This window comes from Bufo bufo, chromosome 1 (genome assembly GCF_905171765.1).
Source record: "Bufo bufo chromosome 1, aBufBuf1.1, whole genome shotgun sequence".
Classification (NCBI taxonomy): domain Eukaryota; kingdom Metazoa; phylum Chordata; class Amphibia; order Anura; family Bufonidae; genus Bufo; species Bufo bufo.
The window spans coordinates 606,644,980-606,670,535 of NC_053389.1; the positions used below are offsets into that span (position 1 = coordinate 606,644,980).

The window sequence follows — 25,556 nt, forward strand, 5'->3', positions numbered from 1 at the left end:
ATGCCAGGGCAGTATAAATACCCCACATGTGACCCCATTTCGGAAAGAAGACACCCCAAGGTATTCCGTGAGGGGCATATTGAGTCCATGAAAGATTGAAATTTTTGTCCCAAGTTAGCGGAAAGGGAGACTTTGTGAGAAAAAAATAAAAAATATCAATTTCCGCTAACTTGTGACAAAAAAAAAAAATTTCTATGAACTCGCCATGCCCCTCATTGAATACCTTGGGGTGTCTTCTTTCCAAAATGGGGTCACATGTGGGGTATTTATACTGCCCTGGCATTCTAGGGGCCCCAAAGCGTGAGAAGAAGTCTGGTATCCAAATGTCTAAAAATGCCCTCCTAAAAGGATTTTGGGCACCTTTGCGCATCTAGGCTGCAAAAAAGTGTCACACATCTGGTATCGCCGTACTCAGGAGAAGTTGGGGAATGTGTTTTGGGGTGTCATTTTACATATACCCATGCTGGGTGAGAGAAATATCTTGGTCAAATGCCAACTTTGTATAAAAAAATGGGAAAAGTTGTCTTTTGCCAAGATATTTCTCTCACCCAGTATGGGTATATGTAAAATGACACCCCAAAACACATTGCCCAACTTCTCCTGAATACGGCGATACCACATGTGTGACACTTTTTTGCAGCCTAGGTGGGCAAAGGGGCCCACATTCCAAAAAGCACCTTTAGGATTTCACAGGTCATTTACCTACTTACCACACATTAGGGCCCCTGGAAAATGCCAGGGCAGTATAACTACCCCACAAGTGACCCCATTTTGGAAAGAAGACACCCCAAGGTATTCCGTGAGGGGCATGGCGAATTCCTAGAATTTTTTATTTTTTGTCACAAGTTAGTGGAAAATGATGATTTTTTTTTTTTTTTTTTTCTTACAAAGTCTCATATTCCACTAACTTGTGACAAAAAATAAAAACTTCCATGAACTCACTATGCCCATCAGCGAATACCTTGGGGTGTCTTCTTTCCAAAATGGGGTCACTTGTGGGGTAGTTAGACTGCCCTGGCATTCTAGGGGCCCAAATGTGTGGTAAGGAGTTTGAAATCAAATTCTGTAAAAAATGACCAGTGAAATCCGAAAGGTGCCCTTTGGAATATGGGCCCCTTTGCCCACCTAGGCTGCAAAAAAGTGTCACACATCTGGTATCTCCGTATTCAGGAGAAGTTGGGGAATGTGTTTTGGGGTGTCATTTTACATATACCCATGCTGGGTGAGAGAAATATCTTGGCAAAAGACAACTTTTACCATTTTTTTATACAAAGTTGTCTTTTGCCAAGATATTTCTCTCACCCAGCATGGGTATATGTAAAATGACACCCCAAAACACATTCCCCAACTTCTCCTGAGTACGGCGATACCACATGTGTGACACTTTTTTGCAGCCTAGGTGGGCAAAGGGGCCCACATACCAAAGAGCACCTTTCGGATTTCACCAGCCATTTTTTACAGAATTTGATTTCAAACTCCTTACCACACATTTGGGCCCCTAGAATGCCAGGGCAGTATAACTACCCCACAAGTGACCCCATTTTGGAAAGAAGACATCCCAAGGTATTCGCTGATGGGCATAGTGAGTTCAAGGAAGTTTTTATTTTTTGTCACAAGTTAGTGGAATATGAGACTTTGTAAGAAAAAAAAATAATAAAAAAAAAATCATCATTTTCCGCTAACTTGTGACAAAAAATAAAAAGTTCTATGAACTCACTATGCCCATCAGCGAATACCTTAGGATGTCTACTTTCCGAAATGGGATCATTTGTGGGGTGTTTGTACTGTCTGGCCATTGTAGAACCTCAGGAAACATGACAGGTGCTCAGAAAGTCAGAGCTCCTTCAAAAAGCGGAAATTCACATTTTTGTACCATAGTTTGTAAACGCTATAACTTTTACCCAAACCATTTTTATTTTTTTACCCAAACATTTTTTTTTTTATCAAAGACATGTAGAACAATAAATTTAGAGCAAAATTTATATATGGATGTCGTTTTTTTTGCTAAATTTTACAACTGAAAGTGAAAAATGTCATTTTTTTGCAAAAAAATCGTTAAATTTCGATTCATAACAAAAAAAAGTAAAAATGTCAGCAGCAATGAAATACCACCAAATGAAAGCTCTATTAGTAAGAAGAAAAGGAGGTAAAATTCATTTGGGTGGTAAGTTGCATGACCGAGCAATAAACCGCTAAAGTTGTGGAGTGCCGATTTGTAAAAAAGGGCCTGGTCTTTAGGGGGTATAAACCTGTGGTCCTTAAGTGGTTAAAGCACTCAAGTGTTGCTTTAGCAGTGTGTTTGGGGTCATTGTCCTGCTGGAAGGTGAACCTCCGTCCTAGCCTCAAATCACGCACAGAGTTGTACAGGTTTTTCTCAAGAATATCCCTGTATTTAGCACCATCCATCTTTCCCTCAGCTCTGAGCAGTTTCCCAGTCTCGGCTGCTGAAAAACATCCCCATTGCATGATGCTGCCACCACCATGTTTCACTGTGGGGAGGGTGATGTGATGTGTTGGGTTTGTGCCAGACATAGCGTTTTCTTTGATGGCCGAAAAGTACAATTTTAGTCTCATCAGACCAGAGCACCTTCCTCCATACATTTTGGGAGTCTCCCACATGCCTTTTCACAAAACTCACAATGTGCCTTTTTGTTTTTAGCTGAAAGTAATGGCTTTCTTCTGGCCACTCTGCCATTTAGCCCAACTCTATGGAGCGTACAGCTTATTGTCGTCCTATGTACAGATACTCCAGTCTCTGCTGTGGAACTCTGCAGCTCCTCCAGGGTTACCTTAGGTCTCTGTGCTGCCTCTCTGATTAATGCCCTCCTTGCCCAGTCCGTTAGATTTGGTGGGCGGCCGTCTCTTGGCAGGTTTGCTGTTGTGCCATGTTCTTTTCATTTGGTTATGATAGATTTGATGGTGCTCCTGGGGTTCATCAAAGATTTGGATATTTTTTTTATAACCTAACCCTGACTTTTACTTCTCAACAACATTGTCCCTTACTTGTTTGGAGAGTTCCTTGGTCTTCATGGCAGTGTTTGGTTAGTGATGCCTCTTGCTTAGGTGTTGCAGACTCTGGGGCCTTTTAAAAAAGGTGTGTATATGTAATGACAGATCATGTGTCACTTAGATTGCACACAGGTGGACATCATTTCACTAATTATGTGACTTCTGAAGGTAATTGGTTGCACCAGAGCTTTTTATGGGCTTCCTAACAAAGGGGGTGAATACATACGCACATGCCCATTTTCTGTTTTCTATTTCTAAACAATAGTTTTATGTATATATTTTTATCATTTCACTTCACCAACTTAGACTATTGTGTTCTGATCCATAACATAAAATTCAGATTAACAAAACATTGAACTTAAGGCTGTAATGTAGCAAAATATGAAAAAAAGGTCAAGGGAGGTGAATACTTTTACAAGGCACTATATCCAGGACAGGTTTTCAGTCCCTGGAATGACTCCTAAGAATGACTCCATTCACTGACAGATAGGGAAGTGAAACACAAACTAAGGCCTGTTTCACACTTGTTTTCATGTTGTTGTTTTCCGGTATTGAGATCCGGCAGAGGCTCTCAAAACCGGAAAAAAACAATTCAGTTTAGTCCTAATGCATTTGGAATGAAAAGAAATCCGTTAGCATTACGTTTTGTAACCGGACACAAAACTGCTGCAACCAAACAAACCGTATTCGTCAGTAAAAACAATGTAAGTTAACAGTGACGGATCTGATTTATTAGGATCCTGTTCCGTTTTGATTTCACACAAACACCTCCTATCAGAACTGATGCATCCTGCAAAATCAAAACGGATCCGTTTAATTCCAGTTTTGAGATCCTCTGCCGGATCTCAATATCAGAATTAACAACGCAAGTGTGAAACAGGCCTAAGTTGTAGAGTTGCAAAACTTTTTTTCTGTTTAAGCTTTAGGCAGTGTTCACACCACAGCTAATGATTTCCATTGATCTGTTCTGCTATAGGGGCAGAAGAATGAAAATAATGCATGTGACAGATCCAGCATATAACTGAATCTAACGGCGAAAACAGACTGCATTGACCATAACAGCATTTAGGATGTCCATCTTTTTACTGGACAAAATAATCCTGCAGGCAGAACTTTCTTGAGTGATATTTTTGACAGAATCTGCAACAGAGGCCCTGAATAGAGCCTCCGATGAAGATGTGAACAAGCCCTAAGTTGCAAAAAACTAGATAACCTAGATAAGGCTACTTTCACACCAGCGTTCTTGCTGGATCCTTCATGGATAAGCAAAACGCTTCTGTCATAATAATACAACCGTCTGCATCCATTCTGAATGGATCCGGTTGTATCATCTCTAAAATAGCCATGACGGATCCGTCTCTAAACCCATTGTAAGTCGTACGGATCCGTTTTCTTTTGTGTCAGAGAAAACAGATCTGTCTCCTTTGACTTACATTGTGTGCCAGGACGGATCCGTCTTGCTCCGCACCACATCGTGGACGGAAAAGCAGCGTTATTCTATCCGCAATGGGGATGCAACCAAATGGATCGGAATGCATTCTGTTTAGTTCAGTTCAGTTTTATCCCCATTAACAATGAATGGGGACAAAACGGAAGCATTTCCCCCCGCTATAGAGATCCTATGACGGATCTCAATAGCGGAAAGGGAAAGCACAGATGTGAAAGTAGCCTAACCCCACAAAAGTGGATTAGTAGCTAATAAACAAGGGTGATTAAAGGGTACATGATAAAGTGCTGTCAGTTTAGGAGAAAATCCTGGATCCTGATAGCAACTTCCACCGTAAGGAGATCATCACAGAATTACGATTTCATGTAAACATGACGCTTACCAAAACCTAGTAAGACAATTGTGTCTGCATGTATTCACATATATTACCTTGCATTCAACCACACTCTGGTCTGATTCACAAGTCACATAGATTTCATCCACAGCTCTCCGGAGATTGTCAAAGAGAAACGCCCAATACCGAGCCCGAAGATCCACTTTCCGAGGAAGCCTAGTTTTGGAGGGGCTTTTGTCTTGATGTTTGTCATTTGCAGAGTTAACGTTCAATTTGAGGTGCAAGGAGCTATTCTGTAAAAGAAAAGACATGCCGGCATGAAATTAAAGCTGCTGCTCAAGAGTAACCAAATATATGTGAAATAGACATCTGTGCAAAGAAATGGCACAACCGAAAGCTGAAGATTTCACAAACCTTGGCTCACAGGTATCAATGGTGGCTCATTCTGTCTCATTTTTTTTTTATGTGACTTTTAAACTTGCTGGCACTTAGTGCTCTGTGCTGTAACAGTACGTTACAGTGATGTCACAGGGTCAGGAGCTGGGGCCGCACCATTGTTTGTGGGTGGCAGCTGTACTATACAGAATGCATCCGGCTCTCATTGCCGGCATCAGAGATAACTCTGATCCCAGCTGTTTAACCCCTCAGATGCCTCGGTGAATAGTGACCACACCACCTGAGAGGCAGTACTTTCTGTCCTCTGACCAGCACCCTGAGAATGCAACTGCGGAGGGTGCCAAGTACTTGGCCATGGCAGCCAGGGGTCTTCTGAAGGGTGCAAGCCCTGCCAGAAGAAAGGAGAAAGAAGAAGCGGTGACCTGTTCCTGGTAGACAGCAGGAGCTGTAATCCAGTGCTGTTTTACATGTACGGTGCTCCAGATTAATGGCCAGTACAAAGTGCAGTACATGTACCAAGCTTTGTTGCTATCACGTTAAGCAAGAAAAGTATATAATCGCAGACTAGATGGACCAGGGGGTCTTTATCTGCTGTCATTCTTCTATGTAAAAAAAATATATAATTATCTTTGTATTTAATATGGCGATGCCACAAAACGTGGCCATGTAACGTTATCAAAGTCTGCCACATGTATGGATTACAACACTCTGCAATCCCAATCTGTAAAGTAAAACTGTTCAAACCAAATCAGAAGCAAACATGAATGCCAGTAGCAATGGGGTCAAAATGTAATTGAAATCACTTTTCAATTTTGATATACGGTATATATCTTCCCCACGATTTAATGGGAGTTCCTAATTTTACTGATTCATTGGGGGAGATTTTCTAATGAAAACATGGAGACTTCTGGCGACGTTCACTAAGCCAGTGTTTTTCAACCACTGTGCCGCGGCACACTAGTGTGCCGTGAGATATTGTCTGGTGTGCCGTGGGGAAAAATTCCAATTTGGTCTATTTGTGAGCTGAAGCCGCATGTTACGGACTATATAGCTGCGGTGTCACTGTCCTGTTACAGTCTGACAGGAGGAGACATCGCAGTAGATCACCGATGCGCAGAAGAGCGCCGATGGATATGAGTATCGCGTCGCAGCACAGAGGAGCGATGATGATGGATCAGGAGGAGACATGAGCAGAAGAGCGCTGATTGATGGATCTGATGTGCAGAAGAGCGCCGATGGATGTGATTATCGCATCGCAGCGCAGAGGAGCGCTGAGTGATGGATCTGGAGGAGACATGAGCAGAAGAGCGCTGATTGATGGATCTGGATGGAGAAGAGCGCCTTAGGTGTGACGGACAGCGGCTATCTGGAGGAGACAAGCACAGTAAGTACTGAGTGACAGTGAGACAGGAGCAGATACAGTGATGGACAAGTTTTTGAAAAGGAAAGAACTGGACCCTGAACAAAATTCGGAGCCAGATGAGAGCCCAAGTATGAGTGGGGATCAAAAGAAAGCAAAGATGGTTAGCTCAAGCAAATTCTCTGGCACAAGGCAATATAGCGAAAGCTATATTTCATTTGGATTTACTTTCACCGGAGATGCAAAGAAACCAACTCCACTGTGCTTGGTGTGTGGTGAAAAGCTATCTAACAGTGCTATGGTCCCAAGTAAACTTAAACGCCATCTCCAAACGAAACACCCTTCGCTTCAAAACAAGAATGCGGACTATTTTGTTCGCCTGCGTGAAAACACGGAGAAACAGGCAACTTTCATGAGAAAAACCACAAAGGTAAATGAAAGAGCTCTTAAAGCTAGCTATCACGTTGCTGAACTTATAGCTAAGTCAAAAAAGTGGTGGTGTGCCTCGTGATTTTTTTCATGAAAAAAGTGTGCCTTTGCACAAAAAAGGTTGGGAAACACTGCACTAAGCCAACAAAAATGTGTTGTAAAGTTAGATTAGTCTGAAGATGCACCCGTTTTATCATCCAGCCTCAGCCAATGTGATAAAGGCCCCCATACACATGTGTATTGTCGTCCAAACTGGCAGAGAACGGCGGGTTTGGCCTACACTATAAGGGCCCTTGCACACGACCGTATGCCCTCCAAGATATACGGTCTGTGAACAGGCCATATGTCCCGGAGCAGCATTGATTGTGCGCACGGGAGCACACAGCATCATAGGTTACAATGAGGGTCCATTCACACATCCGTAGAATAGGTCCGGATCCGTTCCGCAACATTGCGGAACGAATCCGGACCCATTCATTCTCTATTGGGCCGGAAGAGATGCGGACATCTGCATCTGCATTTCCGGAGAGCGGCCCCGAAAAATGCAACATGTTCTATTCTTGTCCGCAATTGCGCACAAGACTAGGCAGTTCTATAGGGGTACCGGTCGGGTGTATTGCGGATCCGAAATTTGCTGATCCGCAATACACCACGGACGTGTGAATGGACCCTGATGCTGTGTACGTTGGGCTGCTCGCGGGGCTATTGTCCCGCAGTCACATGATTTTATGAGTGCAGGACAATAGCACCGCGGGCAGCCCGACGTGCACAGTATCATTGTAACCTATGATGCTGTGTGCTCCTATGCGCACGATCAATGCCGCTCCAGGACATATGGCCCGTTCACAGACCGTATGTCTCGGAGGGCATACGGTCGTGTGCAAGGGCCCTAATGAATATTTTGGCTTTTTGTTCACCCGGGAGATAAGACACCACCAGAAGTGTCTGGCGGTAGTTTTCGCCCCTCTCCCCATTAAATGCACATACACGTTTGGCCGCGCATAATAGGATTGTATATGAGGGGGTCGGGAGAGATAGCTGTTGGCTGAACGATCGCCCAGCCCACAGCTATTGAATGTGTATGGTCGCCTTAAAGGGGTTCTCCAGGAATTATTTAAAATGGCCGCCAGCAACCAATCCTAGAACAGGACTGGTTGGCTCCACTTGTAGAGCTGCCTAGTGGGGTGAGGGAGTAGGGCCTCCCTGCACACTACACTCTAGCATATACTACACATTGGTGAGAGTTCCTGTCAGGCTGCTCAGCCATGATGGCATATCATAGGCAGGATCACATCATTACCATTTACATGGAAGTTTAAGCTTACGCTGTCTCAGTGTTAGACAGTACTAGTAAATCTGCCCCAATACACTGAAAAAAAAGGCCAGGTGTACAAATTGTGGCTTCCTCATTGGCCACAGGATATAAAGAACATTCAGGTTACAGTTCTTTTCACACATGATTCACTGTCACTTCACTTCCAAACATGACTAGGATTTAACGATAAAACGGAGTTGCCCCAAACCCGACTTGTTATTACTTTTTGTGGCATTCATAATGACATAAACAGGGCAGGGTAAAGTAAAATGGCCAAGGTCAGCTTATCTTCCATTATTAACACGTCAATTTCTACAAAAGCGAAGAATTACCAGGGAACCCCTCTACCCCACAAAGTCAACATTTCCTAAAGGGATTGAGGAATAAACTTCTGTTGTGATGATTTATCCCCTGTGGATTAATGAATGTAAAATAAACGTGCTTATCTCGGACAACCATGAAATATCATAAACAGTCCTCTCCGTACAATTAATCTTTCCTGCTTGAGATTATGGGTCTATCAACAACCCCAAGAACTCCCAGCGTCGGCTTCCTGCTGCAAGAATGAGTGATGAGCTCACTAATGCACCGCTAAGTAAAGCCGGGCCGCCTTATGCCAGCGCAGCAAATAACTTCTGCCCTGCAATCCCTCTCCTCTGTTTACTGCACTTTAAACAGGATTATTTAACCCTTCCACAAAAAACAAAGAAGAAATAGGGGTCACCAGTAGATGGATCCTATAAAGCAGCTTGGAAAAGTCACATTTTTGTTAGAATATGACATTGTATCACATTGCTAATATCCATATTACATACTATAGGCTATAGTCTAAGAATGATGTACGTGCGGAAATGTAAAAGTTACAGTGTTCAAACTAGAAGAGATAGGAGGGACCTGAGTGATTTCTATAGTTAGTCTAGGTTTCACATACCTGTACACGCTAACCCCAATCTGACCTGTCACCTCTCCTGACATGTCTGTTTTATTACTACTTGCATTCCCCATGTAATAGCAATTCTGGAGCATCTATTTTTATGACTCTATGTTGTGTCATTGCTCTTTTATTCCTTCGAGAAGTTATAAAAAGTGTGTAACCAGATGGGGTGGTGTCCCTGTGTAGTATGCCACTGGCAGCACCGGTTGGAAAGTGTAAGGCTCCATTCACACGTTCGCAATTTCGCTCCGCATTTTGCGGAGCGGAATTGCGGACCCATTCATTCCTATGGGGCAGCACGATGTGCTGCCCGGACACGGAATTGCGAATCCGCACTTCCGGGTCCGCACTTACGTTCCGCAAAAAAATAGAACATGTCCTATTCTTGTCCTCAATTGCAGACAAGAACAGGCATATTCTATTAGTGCCGGCGATGTGTGGTCCGCAAAATGTGGAACGCACATTGTCGCTTCTGTGTTTTGCGGCTTCGCAAAACACGGTTTGGACGTGTGAATGGAGCCTGAGACTGCGCAGGGACACACCCCCAACTGGCACCACTGACAACATAGAGCCATAGGAATTGCTCCAAAATAGTTATTACATGGGGAATGCAAGTAGTCACTAAAACAGACATGTTGGGAGAGGTGACAGGTCCTCTTTGAAGATACATTTCAGTGATAGACATTTATTGGAGAGTCTGTTAAGAGGTTATCACAAGATTATCACCAGTCCAGTGGATAGGTGATAAGTGTCTGATTGTTGGGAGGGTCCTAGCATTGGGAACCACTGATTATGAGAACACAGGCCCCATGTCCCCCATTTGAATGGAGCATTGAGACACCATCAAACTTTATGGGACTGACGGAGACAGTGGAATACAGTGCTTACTATGTTCACCAGTCCCACAGACTTTGGCCTCTTGCACACAACTGTATGGCTTTTTCAGTATTCTGCTGTCCGCAAAAAACGGATCCGCAAAAAATACGGATGACGTCTGTGCGCATTCCGTTTTTTGCGGAACAAAACAGCTGGCCCCTGATAGAACAGTACTATCCTTGTCCGTTATGCGGATAATAATAGGACATATTCTATCTTTGAATGGAACGGAAATATGGAAACGAAAGGCATACGGAGTACCTTCCGTTTTTTGGAGGATCCATTGAAATTAATGGTTCCATATATGGTCCATATACGGAATGCAAACAACGGAACGTAAACGGAAAAAGAAAATGTTCGTGTGCAAGAGGCCTTTGAATGGAATGGCATCGAACAAGTTCGACCATTGCTGCATTTAAATGGGGGCCAGGGGACTCATGCTCTTGTGATAGTAGTCGACCCCTAGAGATCAAACATGTGATAAGTATCAATCTTTGGATAACTCCTACCCTACTAGGCATTTAGGCTAGGTTTACACGACGACATTTGTCACACGACAATTTTTAGAATGATAGTCTATGGTGTCGCACTGTGACATGCTGCGACAGTCGCAAAAAATCCATTCGAGATGGATTTTTCTGCGACTGTCGCAGTCGTAGCATGTCACATTGCGAAACCATAGACTACCATTATAAAAATTGTCGCGCGACAAATGTTGCAGTGTAGTTGTGCGCTGTCGCGCGACACATGTCGTCGTGTAGACCTAGCCTTAGTCTGGTAGGGTTGATGACGCTGATTAAAACGATACCTGTCTTATGTCTGTCAGTGGTATCATTGTGGAGAAAAATGAACCTTTTAAACTTATGCAAATTAACTATTCGAGCACCAGGAGGCGGGCTTATGCAGTTTGTGCACCGCTCCAGCGACGCCCCGGTTTTCCATAATGCAAAGAAAAAGGGGGTCAGTCAGCACATCCCAATGCGCAGGTGCGCGCTGCCATGGCTAGAAACACAAAGAAAAAAACACAATACAACAGCACTCTGCAAACCAAATAAAGTACAATTATGCCATAGTTATAGAAAACATTCTGGTGTTAATGCTACACTTATTTTGTAAATTTGGCACCAAAAATGATAAAAAGCAGAGTGGACCCAGCATGCATGTGGAACCTGAACTTTATGGTGGCTGTTATGGCACATAACAGGTAGTATTTAGTGTTTGGTTCCCGTCTTACAGAGATCGCCTTGACGTTTGGCAGATGGGCCCAAATGGTTTTGTACAAAATGTATTTGCCAAGAATCTCAAATTTACAAAATAAGTGAAGCATTAGCACCTGAATATTTTCTATAACTATGGCATTATTGTACTTTATTTGGTTTGCAGAGTGCTGTTGCATTGTGCTTTTTTTCTTCGTGTTTCTAGCCATGGCAGCGCGCACCTGCGCATTGGGATGTGCTGAATGACCCGCTTTTTCTTTGCAGTTTGTACCAGAGGTGTGGATGACTCCAGTTAGTCTTGCACCCGTGACTAGCCTGTCTGCCCCATAGGCTGATTTTAATTAGTGTAAGTATAAAGCTGTAGCCTGCCCTCCCTGCACTCACTGGAAGCCGACTGGCACCAGGAGAGGTATAGAGTGGGCTCAGCATGCATGTTGGAACCTGCATCACCTAAATTTAATGGAGGCCATTTTGGCACCAAAAATGATAAAAAGCAGAGTGAACCCAGCATGCATGTGGAACCTGCACTCCCTGAATTTTATGGTGGCAGTTATGGCACATAACAGGTAGTATTTAGCATTAGATTCCCGTCTTACAGAGATTGCCTTGACGTGTGGCAGACGGGCCCAAATAATTTTGTACAAAATGTATTTGCCAAGAATCTCAAATTTACTAAATAAGCGTAGCATTAGCACCAGAATATTTTTTATTACTATGGCATTATTGTACTTTATTTGGTTTGCAGAGTGTGTTTTTTTCTTAGTTTTTTTCTCCGGTTTTCCATAATGGCGCCCCTCTGCCTTTAGATTGACAGCGCTAGATGGCACTCATGTCCAGAACGGTGCGTGTGCACAATATCTTCGGCTTCATCCCGACAAGCGAAGATGTAGTGCGCACGTGCCCTTCTGGACATGAGTGCGGTCTAGGGCTGTGATGAATAGCAGATGGGCGTCGCTGGAGCGGTGCATGAATAGTTTATTTGCATCATTTTAAAAGTTCAATTTTCTCCACGATACGATCAATAGACATAAGACAGGTATCGTTTTAATCAGCGCCATGCCTGGTAGGGTAGGGTTAATTCGGCTCACAGAGCCGCTTTAAATCTGGCCGGCTACATTTTTTATAAAATATGTTTTACAAGACACGAACAATTTTCCACACTAAAAATAATATCACTACCAAAACATGCCCTATAGTAGGATCTATGATGTGGCCGTTGCCTCTACCGGATGGTGGCTGCAAAGTTGTGGCCACTGCTCCACTGCAACATACTATATAATAACCAGGAAAAGACCGGAGCAGGTTTAGGCTACTTTCACAGTCGCGTTTGGTGCGGATCGGTCATGGATCTGCACAGACGGATCCGTTCAGATAATACAACCGTCTGCATCCGTTCAGAACAGATCAGTTTGTATTATCTTTAACATAGCCAAGACGGATCCGTCTTGAACACCATTGAAAGTCAATGGAGGACGAATCCGTTTTCTATTGTGCCAGATTGTGTCAGAGAAAACGGATCCGTCCCCATTGACTTACATTGTGTGTCAGGACGGATCCGTTTGGCTCAGCTTCGTCAAGCGGACAGCAAAACGCTGCAGGCAGCGTATTGGTGTCAAAATCCAAAGCAGAATGGAGACGGAACCGAGGCAAACTGATACATTCTGAACGGATCCTTATTCATTCATAACGCATTAGGGCAAAACTGATCGGTTTTGGACCGCTTGTGAGAGCCCTGAACAGATCTCACAAACGGAAAGCCAAAACGCCAGTGCGAAAGTAGCCTTAGCCTTTGAGCGCTCCATGTGACCCCGGGGTTACCACCTCGCCCACCACTGAAGGTGAAAATTACCGGTTTAGGAGGTTTGTGCGCTCCATGGGTTCCTCGCTTAGGTTTTCCACATGGCCACTTGGCTTTCCCTGTGGAAAAAAACAAAGCATTCAGAGTCATTTTCTCTGCTGAGCACAGTGAGGATTATCTAGAATTATACATTTTCGAGATTTTTAGGGTGCACTCACACACTGCGGATTTTGCTGCAGAATTTTCCGCAGCTGAAAATCAGTTCCAATCATTTGAATGAGGTGAAAGCACATGGACATCTTCAGGCCCCATGCAGGTGACTGGAACGGATTTTTCAGTCATGTAAAATGCAAAAAATCCACAGCATTGAAAGCCTCACACTATAGCACTTGAGTACCTACCTACATATCCATACTCAATTTGTTACTATCCCAGGTGAAAACATGGTTTATGTGAGCAGTCAAAGACAATTCTCCATGAAGACAGACTATATTTCATAAGGATGCCAGATTGGGCCATGAAAGCAACACCTAACCTGGATAAAGAGGCCAGCCTGGAGATAACATTTTAGTAACTTCATTTCGGCAAGTAGTTGGCATCTTATTATTGCTGAATGACACATAATATGCCACTTGAATGTCTGACTGCGACAGCCAGATTTTAGTCACTATTCAGTATCCATAGTGCAGCTGAATAGTTTCTAATGCATGCAACATTTTTTTTTCTTAAAGGGAATGTGTCATCTAATGTTTTGCTAATGAAACCATACATTTTTTTTTTCTAATCTGTTTTTAATTTGATTACATTTTTATGTGAAAAACCATCTTGCTGAACTGCCACTGCAGTTTAGATAATGTTTTACAGCTGCCGATTGGACACTGGAAACTGTAGACTGGAGGTGACCCAATGACTTTTCTGGCAAAGTGTTCTAGATATGAGGTGTGCAGAGGTCATTGTGCAGGGAGGGGGAGGATGCAAGCTGTCCCCGTGATCTATTGTGAAGTAAGGATCCTGTGAAGGTAATGAGATGACTGCTGAGAAGTTATCTGGACAGATCAGGTATTGTTAGTCTATGATAAGGCTTAGTGACCCCTGTAAAATTTGCAAATTTAGATAATAACTAAAATTAGTAAAAATGTCATCAAAAATTCTTAAAACAATACGTTATAACACAAAAAACTTTAAGCAATTAGGTCATTTTCCCATGATACAAGCAATAGGTAATTTTCTTATGATACAAACATCTCCCAGCCATTCCTCCCATCATCCCCTCCTTTCCATGTCCTATTTTGGGTCATAATACATGTAAACTGAAAAACACACAAACAAATGTTCTCTCGGTCTTTGTCTCAGGAGGTCATCCATGTCCCCCCTCCTCCAGGTTATAAGACAAGTGGCTGGAGCAGGAGCCTCCCCGCAGTAAGACAAAAAGATTGGCTAAACCCTGGCCCCCCACCTGCAAATGAGGCAGATCAGCAGGAAATTAACCCCTTTGTTCTCGGTAGGATTTCACAAAGACTGTCTGTGTCAGGATCATGCAGAAAGTCCTGCAAAAAGTGAGGAGGAAACTGCTTGTCTGCTATACATGGAGAAGTTGAGGTGGCTGAATGAGCTCAGCCGGCAGCTACTCCTCCTGATCTTCCCATACACATATATGCTGTGTATGTATATTCAATGGGTATAGGGCAGTGAGGGCCCAATGGCACGGGTGGAGAGGCGGCCCTCAGAACCCTCTCTGTGGGCACCCGCACCCTGGAAGATGTCTATGGTGTACAATATGCCTTAGAGTTTTCCTACCATTCCTCAGCGCAGGGCGCACTATGAACAGCACAGGCAGCGCACTGAACGCAGGCCGGCTATTATGGCTAAATGATAAAGTACATGGAAGATATACTATATTGGACTGTAGTGTTCAGGGTAAATTGCCGTGTTGGCACTTCGCAATAAATAAGTGGGTTTTAAGTTTCCGTTTGGGCACTCGGTCTGTAAAAGGTTCCCCATCATTGGTATAGGGGAATTAGCCGCTGCCAGAATCCTCTGGCATTGTTTTTTTTTTCTTAAGAACAAAGGATCAGACATGCTGAAATTCAACAAGTCAATCCTTTTCAGCCCCTCAACATTATGCCGAATGAACATTTTATACATATTAGAGGTTTGATCGGTCCCACTGAAACCGTTGGGTTCGGCTGACATCGGTCTTAAGTGTAAGGCTACATTTAGTCCACATACTTGCAACCCTTTAGCAGTCCTCGATTTCTTTACACTTTTACCTCTATAGATCACTGAGGTATGAAACGTGTAATGAAATGTTGGAATATATAGAGATATAAGGAATACAACAGGTTCTCGCATGCTACATCATCCTGTCCCACAGCAAGAACACCGAGCTCCGAGCCAGCAGAGGCCATGTGATGGTTTATTCATGGCCGTACAGAACAAAGAATATCGATTGCCCAGAGATGTATCCCATTTTGTGCATTGATTTTGTATTCTCTTCCCGTGTAACCTGACCACTGACAGCCCCATGGAAGGAGATGTATTTCCCATGATCAATATGTGACCCAGATCCCGGGCACTTCCATTGCTGGCTGAGGTAACAGCACAAAACAGAAGAGAAGTCCGTATTCGCATGCTATGTTCCATTACTGTAAATCACCTCTCTCGACAATCGCCATTGCTTTTATATTTTTAACACTCGGGCTGTACAACAATATTTAGCAGAAAAGATGCATTAGGGGAAAGTTGGGGTATTGTAATCACTGGGTATACTGACACCAGGAATGTATACATTGTCATGTGACCCTCAAGCAAAGTACCTTAAAAGCAGAGCAACCCTGTAAAATATATATATATATATATGGCGTCACAAAAATAGAATTTTTTTTTCAAAAATGCTTTTATTATTTTATTGTGTAAAACTGAACAAAAATAAAAATAAAATGATATATTTTGTATTGTCGTGTCTGTAACAGCCTGCTCTATAAAAATGTCACATGATCTACCCCCTCAGGTGAGCACAGTAAAAAAAAAAATATATAAAATGCCAGAACAGCCATTTTTTTGGTCATCTCTCCTTCCAAAAATCATTATAGCTAGTGTTCAACAAATCATATATGCCCCAAAATGTTACCAATGAAAATGGAAGCTCATCTTGCAAAAAATGAGGGCCCATAAAAGATCACCGCCAGAAATACAAAAAATAAATATGTCTTTCAGAAAATAGCCATGCAAAAACATGATTTTTTTTTTTATGTGTAAAAGTGGTAAAATGTAAAAAAAATATTAGATATAAACTATATAAAAACATATCTCTTTAATCATACTGACCAGCAGAACATGTTGTTTTTCCTGCTTAGTGTACCCTACAATAATAAAACCCAAAAAGAAATGACAGAGTTGCCTTTCCTTTATACTGCAAAGTTGTATGTAACCCAAGGTAGTAGGAGTGATAATGGCAATTCATCCGACCCAAAAATAAGCCCTCACATAGCTCATTCGAGAGAAAAAAAATAAAATAAAGAGGCTGTCCAAAAAAACATTGTGCCCGTAAATCAAATCTTTTAAAATCTGCGCTGAAAAAGCCAAAAGGTGGTCTTTCCCTTCTGAACCCTCAAGTCTATGCCCACATTTATAGCATTTCAGTACCCAGTGAAACCGCGTAAACAATTGAAAGGGTGTGGTGTGTCTCAGATGGTACACGCTGGGCACAACATATTGGGCACTGAAATGCCCCATCTGTTGAAAACTAATTTTCACATTGTACGGTTTACTGCTTATTTATTCTTGTGGCATCAAAATGCTGCCTCCACCCCTTAATGGGCGTAGTTTCCAAAATGTGGTCACTTCTCAGGGTTGCAATTATTATTTTACCCCAGAGCTTTTACAGTTGTCAGTACAAGATGTAGAAATCAGCACTTTGGTCCTCAAATGCACATGGTGAGCCCTCTCATAGGTTCACACAAAAGAATAGGGCCACATGTAGGGTGTTTCTAAACTCAGGACGCATAGCATAATAAGAGGGCTTGCTTTTTACACTGGCACACGATGGGCACAACATGTTCAGCACTGAAATGGCATGTCTGTGGAAAAATTGCAATTTTCACTATGCACCATCGGTCAGCTGTGATTTCATTTTTACAAAACTACTGTGGGATCAAAATGCTCACTCGACTCCTTGGTAAATATTGTGAGGGGTGTGGTTTCTAAAATGAGTCACTTCTTGAGGGTTTCTCTTTTTATTTCACCTCAGAGTCTCTGCAGTTGTCGGTCAGTGTTTAATAAATCACCAAACTAGTCCTCAAATGCACATGGTGCTTTCTCTTGCAGAGAACGACCACATATTGGGGTGTTGCCGAATTCCGCAGAAATTGGGTAACAAATGGTGGGCTGCTTTTTCTACCGTTATGTTACTCCTTGTGAAAATAAAAAAATTGGTGTTTATGCAACATTTTATTGGAGGAAATTGATTTTTCATTTTCGCAGCTGTTTCTAAATTATATGAAAAGTGGGGTCAAAGCTCTGAGTACACCACTCAATAAATTCTTTCAGTGGTTTTGAGCCACGCTATGTGCCCATACAGCAGTATACGAACACATATGGGGTGGGGGGGGGTGTCTTAAATTCAGAATCAGGGTAATAAATACTAAACTTTGTTTTGCTGTTAACCCTTGCTGTGTTACAGGAAAATGGATTAACCGCTTCCCGAACGCCTAACGCACGGATGCGTCCTGGCGGCGGTCGATTCATTCCTCCTGGACGCATCCGTGCGTCATCTCGCGAGACGCAAGATTTCCTGTGGGCGCGCGCGTTCACAGGAACCGAAGGTAAGCAAGTGGATCTGCAGCCTGCCAGCGGCGATCGTTCGCTGGCAGGCTGTAGATGCGATTTTTTTAACCCCTAACAGGTATATTAGACACTGTTTTGATAACAGCGTCTAATATACCTGCTACCTGGTCCTCTGGTGGTCCCTTTTGCTTGGATCGACCACCAGAGGACACAGGCAGCTCAGTAATATGTAGCACCAAACACCACACTACACTACACCCCCCCCCTGTCACTTATTAACCCCTTATTAACCCCTGATCACCCCATATAGACTCCCTGATCACCCCCCTGTCATTGATCACCCCCCTGTCATTGATCACCCCCCTGTAAGGCTCCATTCAGACGTCCGTATGTGTTTTACGGATCCACGGATCGGATCCGCAAAACACATACGGACGTCTGAATGGAGCCTTACAGGGGGGTGATCAATGACAGGGGGGTGATCACCCCATATAGACTCCCTGATCACCCCCCTGTCATTGATCACCACTCTGTCATTGATCACCCCCCTGTAAGGCTCCATTCAGACATTTTTTTGGCACAAGTTAGTGGAAATTTATTTATTTTTTTCTTACAAAGTCTCATATTCCACTAACTTGTGACAAAAAATAAAATCTCACATGAACTCACCATACCCCTCACGGAATCCAAATGCGTAAAAATTTTTAGACATTTATATTCCAGACTTCTTCTCACGCTTTAGGGCCCCTAAAATGCCAGGGCAGTATAAATACCCCACATGTGACCCCATTTCGGAAAGAAGACACCCCAAGGTATTCGCTGAGGGGCATATTGAGTCCATGAAAGATTGAAATTTTTGTCCCAAGTTAGCGGAAAGGGAGACTTTGTGAGAGAAAAAAAATAAAAAATCAATTTCCGCTAACTTGTGCCAAAAAAAAATATAATTCTATGAACTCGCCATGCCCCTTATTGAATACCTTGGGGTGTCTTCTTTCCAAAATGGGGTCACATGTGGGGTATTTATACTGCCCTGGCATTTTAGGGGCCCTAAAGCGTGAGAAGAAGTCTGGGATCCAAATGTCTAAAAATGCCCTCCTAAAAGAAATTTGGGCCCCTTTGCGCATCTAGGCTGCAGAAAAAAGTGTCACACATGTGGTATCGCCGTACTCAGGAGAAGTTTGGGAATGTGTTTTGGGGTGTCATTTTACATATACCCATGCTGGGTGAGATAAATATCTTGGTCAAATGCCAACTTTGTATAAAAAAATGGGAAAAGTTGTCTTTTGCCAAGATATTTCTCTCACCCAGCATGGGTATATCAGGGGTGTGGAATTCCTATCGCCCGACGCCCTTGATATGCAGTTCTGGGCGCCGGGCAGGTAGTTTGTGCAGGCAACTTAGCCCTGCGGGCAAGTAGCAGGGCTAGGGTTGCGCCGGGTTTTCCTCTAATACACAGCCCGGTGCAGCAAGTCCGGGCTGCTTACCGCAGTGTTATCAGCGCTCCTGTGCAGGCCGGAAGTCGGGCGCCGCGGGCCGGAAGTCAGCTCCCAGTGGAGGCACAAGTTAGTCAGCGGCTGTAGTAGGAGCTCCTGACATGGTGGCAGCCCGTGCCGTGATAGATAGCCCAGCAGGTAGTGTGTGTGGTGACTGCTCTGGGTCAGCTATGCTTTGCTGTCAGGCTGCCGCTGTGCTTCTTCTCCCTGGCATTGAAGTGTCAATAGGAGTGCTGCCAGGTTCCAACTTCCAGCCACTCACCCTCCATGAATAGGGGGGGGGGGGGGGGGGGAGACTTCCCCATACTAACGTCTCCCTCTTGCCCCCATACAGTATAACGTCACCTTGGGGCTGCCCTAGTGCCCCATACAGTATAACGTCACCAAGCGGCTGCCCCCGCACAGTATAACGTCACCCTGTGGCCCCTGCCCCCATACAGTATAACGTCACCCTGTGGCCCCTGCCCCCATACAGTATAACGTCACCCTGTGGCCCCCGCCCCCATACAGCATAACGTCTCCTTGTGGCCTCCGCCCCATACAGCATGACATCTCCTTGTGGCCCTGCCCCCATACAGCATAACGTCTCCTTGTGGCCCCCGCCCCATACTGCATAACGTCTCCTTGTGGCCCCCGCCCCATACAGCATGACATCTCCTTGTGGCCCTGCCCCCATACAGCATAACGTCTCCTTGTGGCCCCCGCCCCATACAGCATGACATCTCCTTGTGGCCCTGCCCCCATACAGCATAACGTCTCCTTGTGGCCCCCGCCCCATACTGCATAACGTCTCCTTGTGGCCCCCGCCCCATACTGCATAACGTCTCCTTGTGGCCCCTGCCCCATACAGCATAACGTCTCCTTGTGGCCCCTGCCCCATACAGCATAACATCTCCTTGTGGCCCCTGCCCCATACAGTATAACATCGCCTTGTGGCCCCCGCCCCCATACAGTATAACGTTAGTATAAGTTCAGGACAAGTAGGTGGTCATGAGGGACAAGTAGATTGAGCCCCCACTTTAGTCCTTCGACAAGCAGTTTTTTTTTAAATTTCCACACCCCTGGTATATGTAAAAAGACACCCCAAAACACATTCCCCAACTTCTTCTGAGTACGGCGATACCAGATGTGTGACACTTTTTTGCAGCCTAGGTGGGCAAAGGGGCCCACATTCCAAAGAGCACCTTTTGGATTTCACAGGGCATTTTTTACACATTTTGATTTCAAACTACTTCTCACACATAAGGGCCCCTAAAATGCCAGGGCAGTATAACTACCCCACAAGTGACCCCATTTTGGAAAGAAGACACCCCAAGGTATTTCGTGATGGGCATAGTGAGTTCATGGAAGTTTTTATTTTTTGTCACAAGTTAGTGGAATATGAGACTTTGTAAGAAAAAAAAAAAAATCATAATTTTCCGCTAACTTGTGCCGTCATGTGACGCGTGATGAGTCATAAGTGACTCTGCGCACCCTCTGAGGCTGTTCATTGGGCTGCGAGAACAAGTTCATTCTTTTACCGATCCTCCAGCTCAATCAGTAACTCTGGTTGACACGTAATTGAAGCCCAGGGTTGCCAGCAAACTACGGACTTACACCTAGAGGCATGTAGGACCTACAGCCCTGTCCCGAGGTACTGCCTCCCGCATCAGCCCTGCTAGCCATCCGAGGGATACAAACCACCAGGTTGTGCAAATAGCTGGATCTCTACCCATTCCAAGAGACAGGAAACTTCTGGAGCAGGTAAAGGGGCGGGGGCTTTTATTCACTGATCTCCACGTTGTTTCCTGTCCCTGAGGAGGCAGGGTGACCTCCAGGTTGTTCCGTGGTGAAGGCGTTTGGAAAATTAAATTTTTTTCAAATAAAATGTTGCTTGGGATGAAATTTTTTACTTTCACAAGTGATAACAGCAAAGAGCACACCACAGCAGTGGGTAATAACTGCAGCGGCTCTGAGGTTAAATATTAAAACAGAAAAAAAGGTGTTTTGCAAATTAATTTACAGTAGATTGTGCAAAGTGAAAATTGCAATTTTTACACAGATATACCACCTCAGTGCTCAATATGTTGTGCCCAGCATAGGCCAGTGTGAAAAGTCAGCCCTCTTATTATTATACAGTGCTTATGGTTTTATAAACACACTAAATGTGGCCCTAATCTTTTGCCTGGACACACACACCAGGGCTCAGGAGTAAAAGAGCACCATGCACATCTGAGGTCCAATGTGGTGATTTCTACATCTTGTGCTGACAACTGTAAAGGCTCTAAGGCGAAATAATAAATGCAACCTCTGAGAAGTGACCACATTCTGGAAACGACACCGATAAAGGTAGTTATTAACGGGTGGAGTGCGCATTTGACGCTGCAGAAATGTATGCGTAATGGTCTGTGTAAAGTAAAAATTGCAAGTTTTAGACAGATATGGAATTTAAGTGCCCAATATGCTGTACCCAGCTGGTGCCATCTAAGACACATCACTCCCCTTAAAGGGGTTATCCAACACTATAAAAATGTCCCCCATATGCTGGGCCCCTCACAATGAATATACTTACCTGGCTCCCCACGCTGCTCCTGGTCCCCGCACCACCGTTTTGAGAACATCCGGTGTCGGGTGGGGAGCAAACAATGGCAGGCGAGGACGAGCCTCCCTCCCTAGCATCGCGGGTGACCAGGAACGGCACAGGGAGTGAGTTAAGTATATTCATTGTGAGGGGTCCGGCACATGGGGGACATTTTTATAGTGTTAGATAACCCCTTTAAATTGTTAGGCAGGTTCCACTGGGTACAGAAATACCATAAATGTGGACATCAACTGTCAATTGGGTATGCTGCAGGGCTCGAGAAAGACCACCGCTTGGCTTCTGCAGTGCAAATTTTAAAGGATTGGTTTACGGGTGCCATGTTGCTATTGAACAGCCTTTGGAGTAGTAGTACAGCCATTTAGTGAGAACCATACATTTCTTTTTTAAATTTTTCTCTTGATAGAGCTGTGTGAGGGTTTATTTTTTGTGGGATAAGTTGCGATTATTATTGATTCTATTTTGGGTACATTTTGATTGCTTGATATTATATTTGGGAGGTGAGGTGACCAAAAATGTCACCGTTTTTATTTATTTATTTTTTTACTGCATTTACCTGGTCATTATGGATGCGGTGTTACCTAACTTCTATTTTTTTTTGTTTTGTTCAGCTTTAGGCTCCATTCACACATCCGCAATTCCATTCCGCATTTTGCAGAACGGAATTGCGGACTCGCACCTCCGGGTCCGCAATTCCGATCCTGAAAAAAATAGAACATGTCCTATTCTTGTCCGCAATAGCGGACAAGAATAGGCATATTCTCTTAGTGCCGGCAATGTGCGGTCCGCAAAATGCGGAACACACATTGCCGCTGTCCGTGTTTTGCGGATCCGCAAAACACACACAAATGTGTGAATGGACCCTTACGCTGATATTTTTATAGGGCAGGTAATTCGGGACTCAGCAATGCCTATTATATCTATTTTTTATTTTTGTTCAGTTTTACACACTAAAAGGATTTTTTCGAAAAAAAATCATTTTTGTGTTGCCATATTTTGTCAGCCATATTTAAAAAAAAAATTCTGCTGTCTTATGTGGGGGCTCAATTTTTGCGGAACAAACTTTCATTGGTACTATTCTAGGGTACATAGTACTTTTTGATTGCTCGCCATTATGCATTTTGTGAGACAAGGTGACCAAAATATGGCTATTCTGGCACGATTTCTATTAATGTTTTTCAACATTGTTCACCTGACGGGATAGATCATGTGATATTTTTATAGAGCCGGGTGATACGGACACGGTGATACCTAAGATATCTAAGTTTTTATTTTGTTTAATTGTGACTGTTATCGCAGCGCAGGCTGAAGAAGAGATGGCGGCATATGAGGGCTTAATCTGCTGGCATTGAATATTTAGCGATGCTGGCGGATACATCAGGGGCCCAGCTGTCAGTAACACTGCCTCTGCACTGATTGGGCGTGCAAGTACATGTATGGCACTTTGCGGAAGTCACTTCACGTTGCGCTGTGCAAGTACAGCGGATGTCGGAAAGGGGTTAAAGGGTTTTCCTATCTTAGACAATAATGCCTTATAGGTGGGTGTTTCACCTCTTGGATCTCACATATTGGGGAAACTAGGTTTTGCAGGCTGAGATGACTGGCAGCAGCAGCTGAATGGCACAACGTGAATGCATGGGTTGCTCAAACATACACAGGTCTCTCCATTCAAGTTTATGTGAGTTAAAAGGGTAGGTACTTTCACACTAGCGTTATTCTTTTCCGGTATTGAAATCCGGTAAAGGGTCTCAATACCGGAAAAAAAACACATCAGTTTTGTCCTAATGCATTCTGAATGGAAAGCAATCCGTTCAGTATGCATCAAGATGTCTTCCGTTCCGTCTCTTGTACGGTATTTGACCGGACAAAATACTGCAGCTTGCTGCAGTATTTTTTCCGGACAAAATCCCGGAACACTACCGCACTTGCTGGATCCGGCATTAATTTTCATAGAGATGTATTAATGCCGGATCCGGTACCAAGTGTTCCGGAAATTGCCACGTTGCCGGATCCGGTTTCCGGTCTGCGCATGTGCCGGGACATAGGAGGAACTATTTTAGCTTTTGATCTTTGAAAAAAATTAAATACCAGATCGGTTTTTCCAGATGATACAGACCCGGTATATCACCGGATCCGTCTAACCGATCCGGAAAAAACATATACCGTTTGCATACGGTTTGCCAGATCTGAACAACACTAGTGTGAAAGTACCCTTAGCCGGGTTTTCTTTTAGCTGATGACCTATCCTCTGTATAGGTTATCAGTATCTGATCAGTGGAGGCCCGACACACATGACCCCCGCGGATCAGCCATTTGAGAAAACATCAGCGCTCGCAGTAGCCACGCAGCCTTCTCACAGCTTTACTTAGGTCACGTGACGTCACATTTACTGGTCACATGGCCTAGGCGCAGCTCAGCCCCATTGAAGTGAAGGGTGCTGAGTGACGATACTAAGCACAGTCTCTATACTATGTATGGTGATGTGCTTGGTGAGCTGTGATCAGCGGGGTCCAGGATGTCAGACCCCCACAAAGCAGACAGGTCATCAGACTGCTTGGTTGTTTTTGTAACTCTGTAAAGTCTTCAATAAAGTGAGCAACACACATGTGCAGCCACCCCTCCATTCAGCCTCCACAGATTTCCCAAATTCTAGTTTTATTAGCACCTTCATTTTCTTTGCTCTCCAGAGGGACACTCCAGGCTATCAGGTTTCTAGCAGTACGCCCTTCTTCGGCCACAATCTTTCGGACCTTGTCATGACTGTTAGATCTTTGAAAGGAAGCCTGTAAATCAGTGCGGAAAAAAACAGCAATATTAGACATAGGTCTGAAAAGAAGAATAAAAGCAGGTGAAACATGGAGAAAGAAAACCGTGTTCTACGGAACACTACATGCACCAAAATATACATAAAGAGCAGAGCAGTGATATTTTATTAAGGATTGACATTTGTCTTGACAACTGATTTATCAAAACTGGTGTAAAGGAAAACCAAGGCAACCAATCACATTCCACCTTTCATTTTTCACAGCTCATTTGGAAAATAAAAGGTGGAATCTGATTGGTTGCTATGAGCAACTAAGCCTGCTCTACTTTACACCAGTTTTATTAACATTATGGGGCCCCATAGCAAAACGTATAGGCCTGTATTTCAGCTATATAGTCAGTTCATAGGAAGCACTGTTCAGATAGTGTCAGACTGTACAGGCGCACACCCCCAACTGGTAACACCCAGTGGTAACTTTTCATTAGCAAGAATTAAATAGTCTAGAGAAATTTTATTTTTATTTTGCAGCCATGTTGCATGTCTAACTTTATTATTAATTCCCTTACGATGCTTTCACATATCATTTTGATGCGGTTATTGAAGCCCAAACTAGGAGAGGACTAAAAAAGAGGCACAGGACAAAGCACCCTCAGAGTTCATTCACAGGGGGCAGTGTAGAAGGCTTGGATTGTCGGACAAAATTAAAGGGAATCTGTTACCAGGATCTTGGACCTTTATCTGCACTATTAGGCGGAGTTCACATCACCGTTCAGCCTTTCCGTTCTCCTGCTCCGTTTAGGACGGATTTGGCACATAACTGA

At 43.8% G+C, this 25,556-nt stretch overlaps 1 protein-coding gene across 2 annotated transcripts in view; it reads right to left on the reverse strand.

Moving 5' to 3' along the window:
- Window positions 1-25,556, reverse strand: part of SCAPER (S-phase cyclin A associated protein in the ER) — a 318,889-nt gene that overhangs the window by 284,466 nt on the left and 8,867 nt on the right. For both annotated transcript variants that reach the window (XM_040413608.1, XM_040413607.1), the window contains exons 2-4: window positions 24,637-24,754; window positions 13,167-13,234; window positions 4,886-5,083 (exon numbers count right to left, since the gene is read on the reverse strand). In XM_040413608.1, coding sequence (XP_040269542.1) covers window positions 4,886-5,083; window positions 13,167-13,234; window positions 24,637-24,754 — 384 coding nt within the window. The remainder of the gene's footprint in view (window positions 1-4,885; window positions 5,084-13,166; window positions 13,235-24,636; window positions 24,755-25,556) is intronic.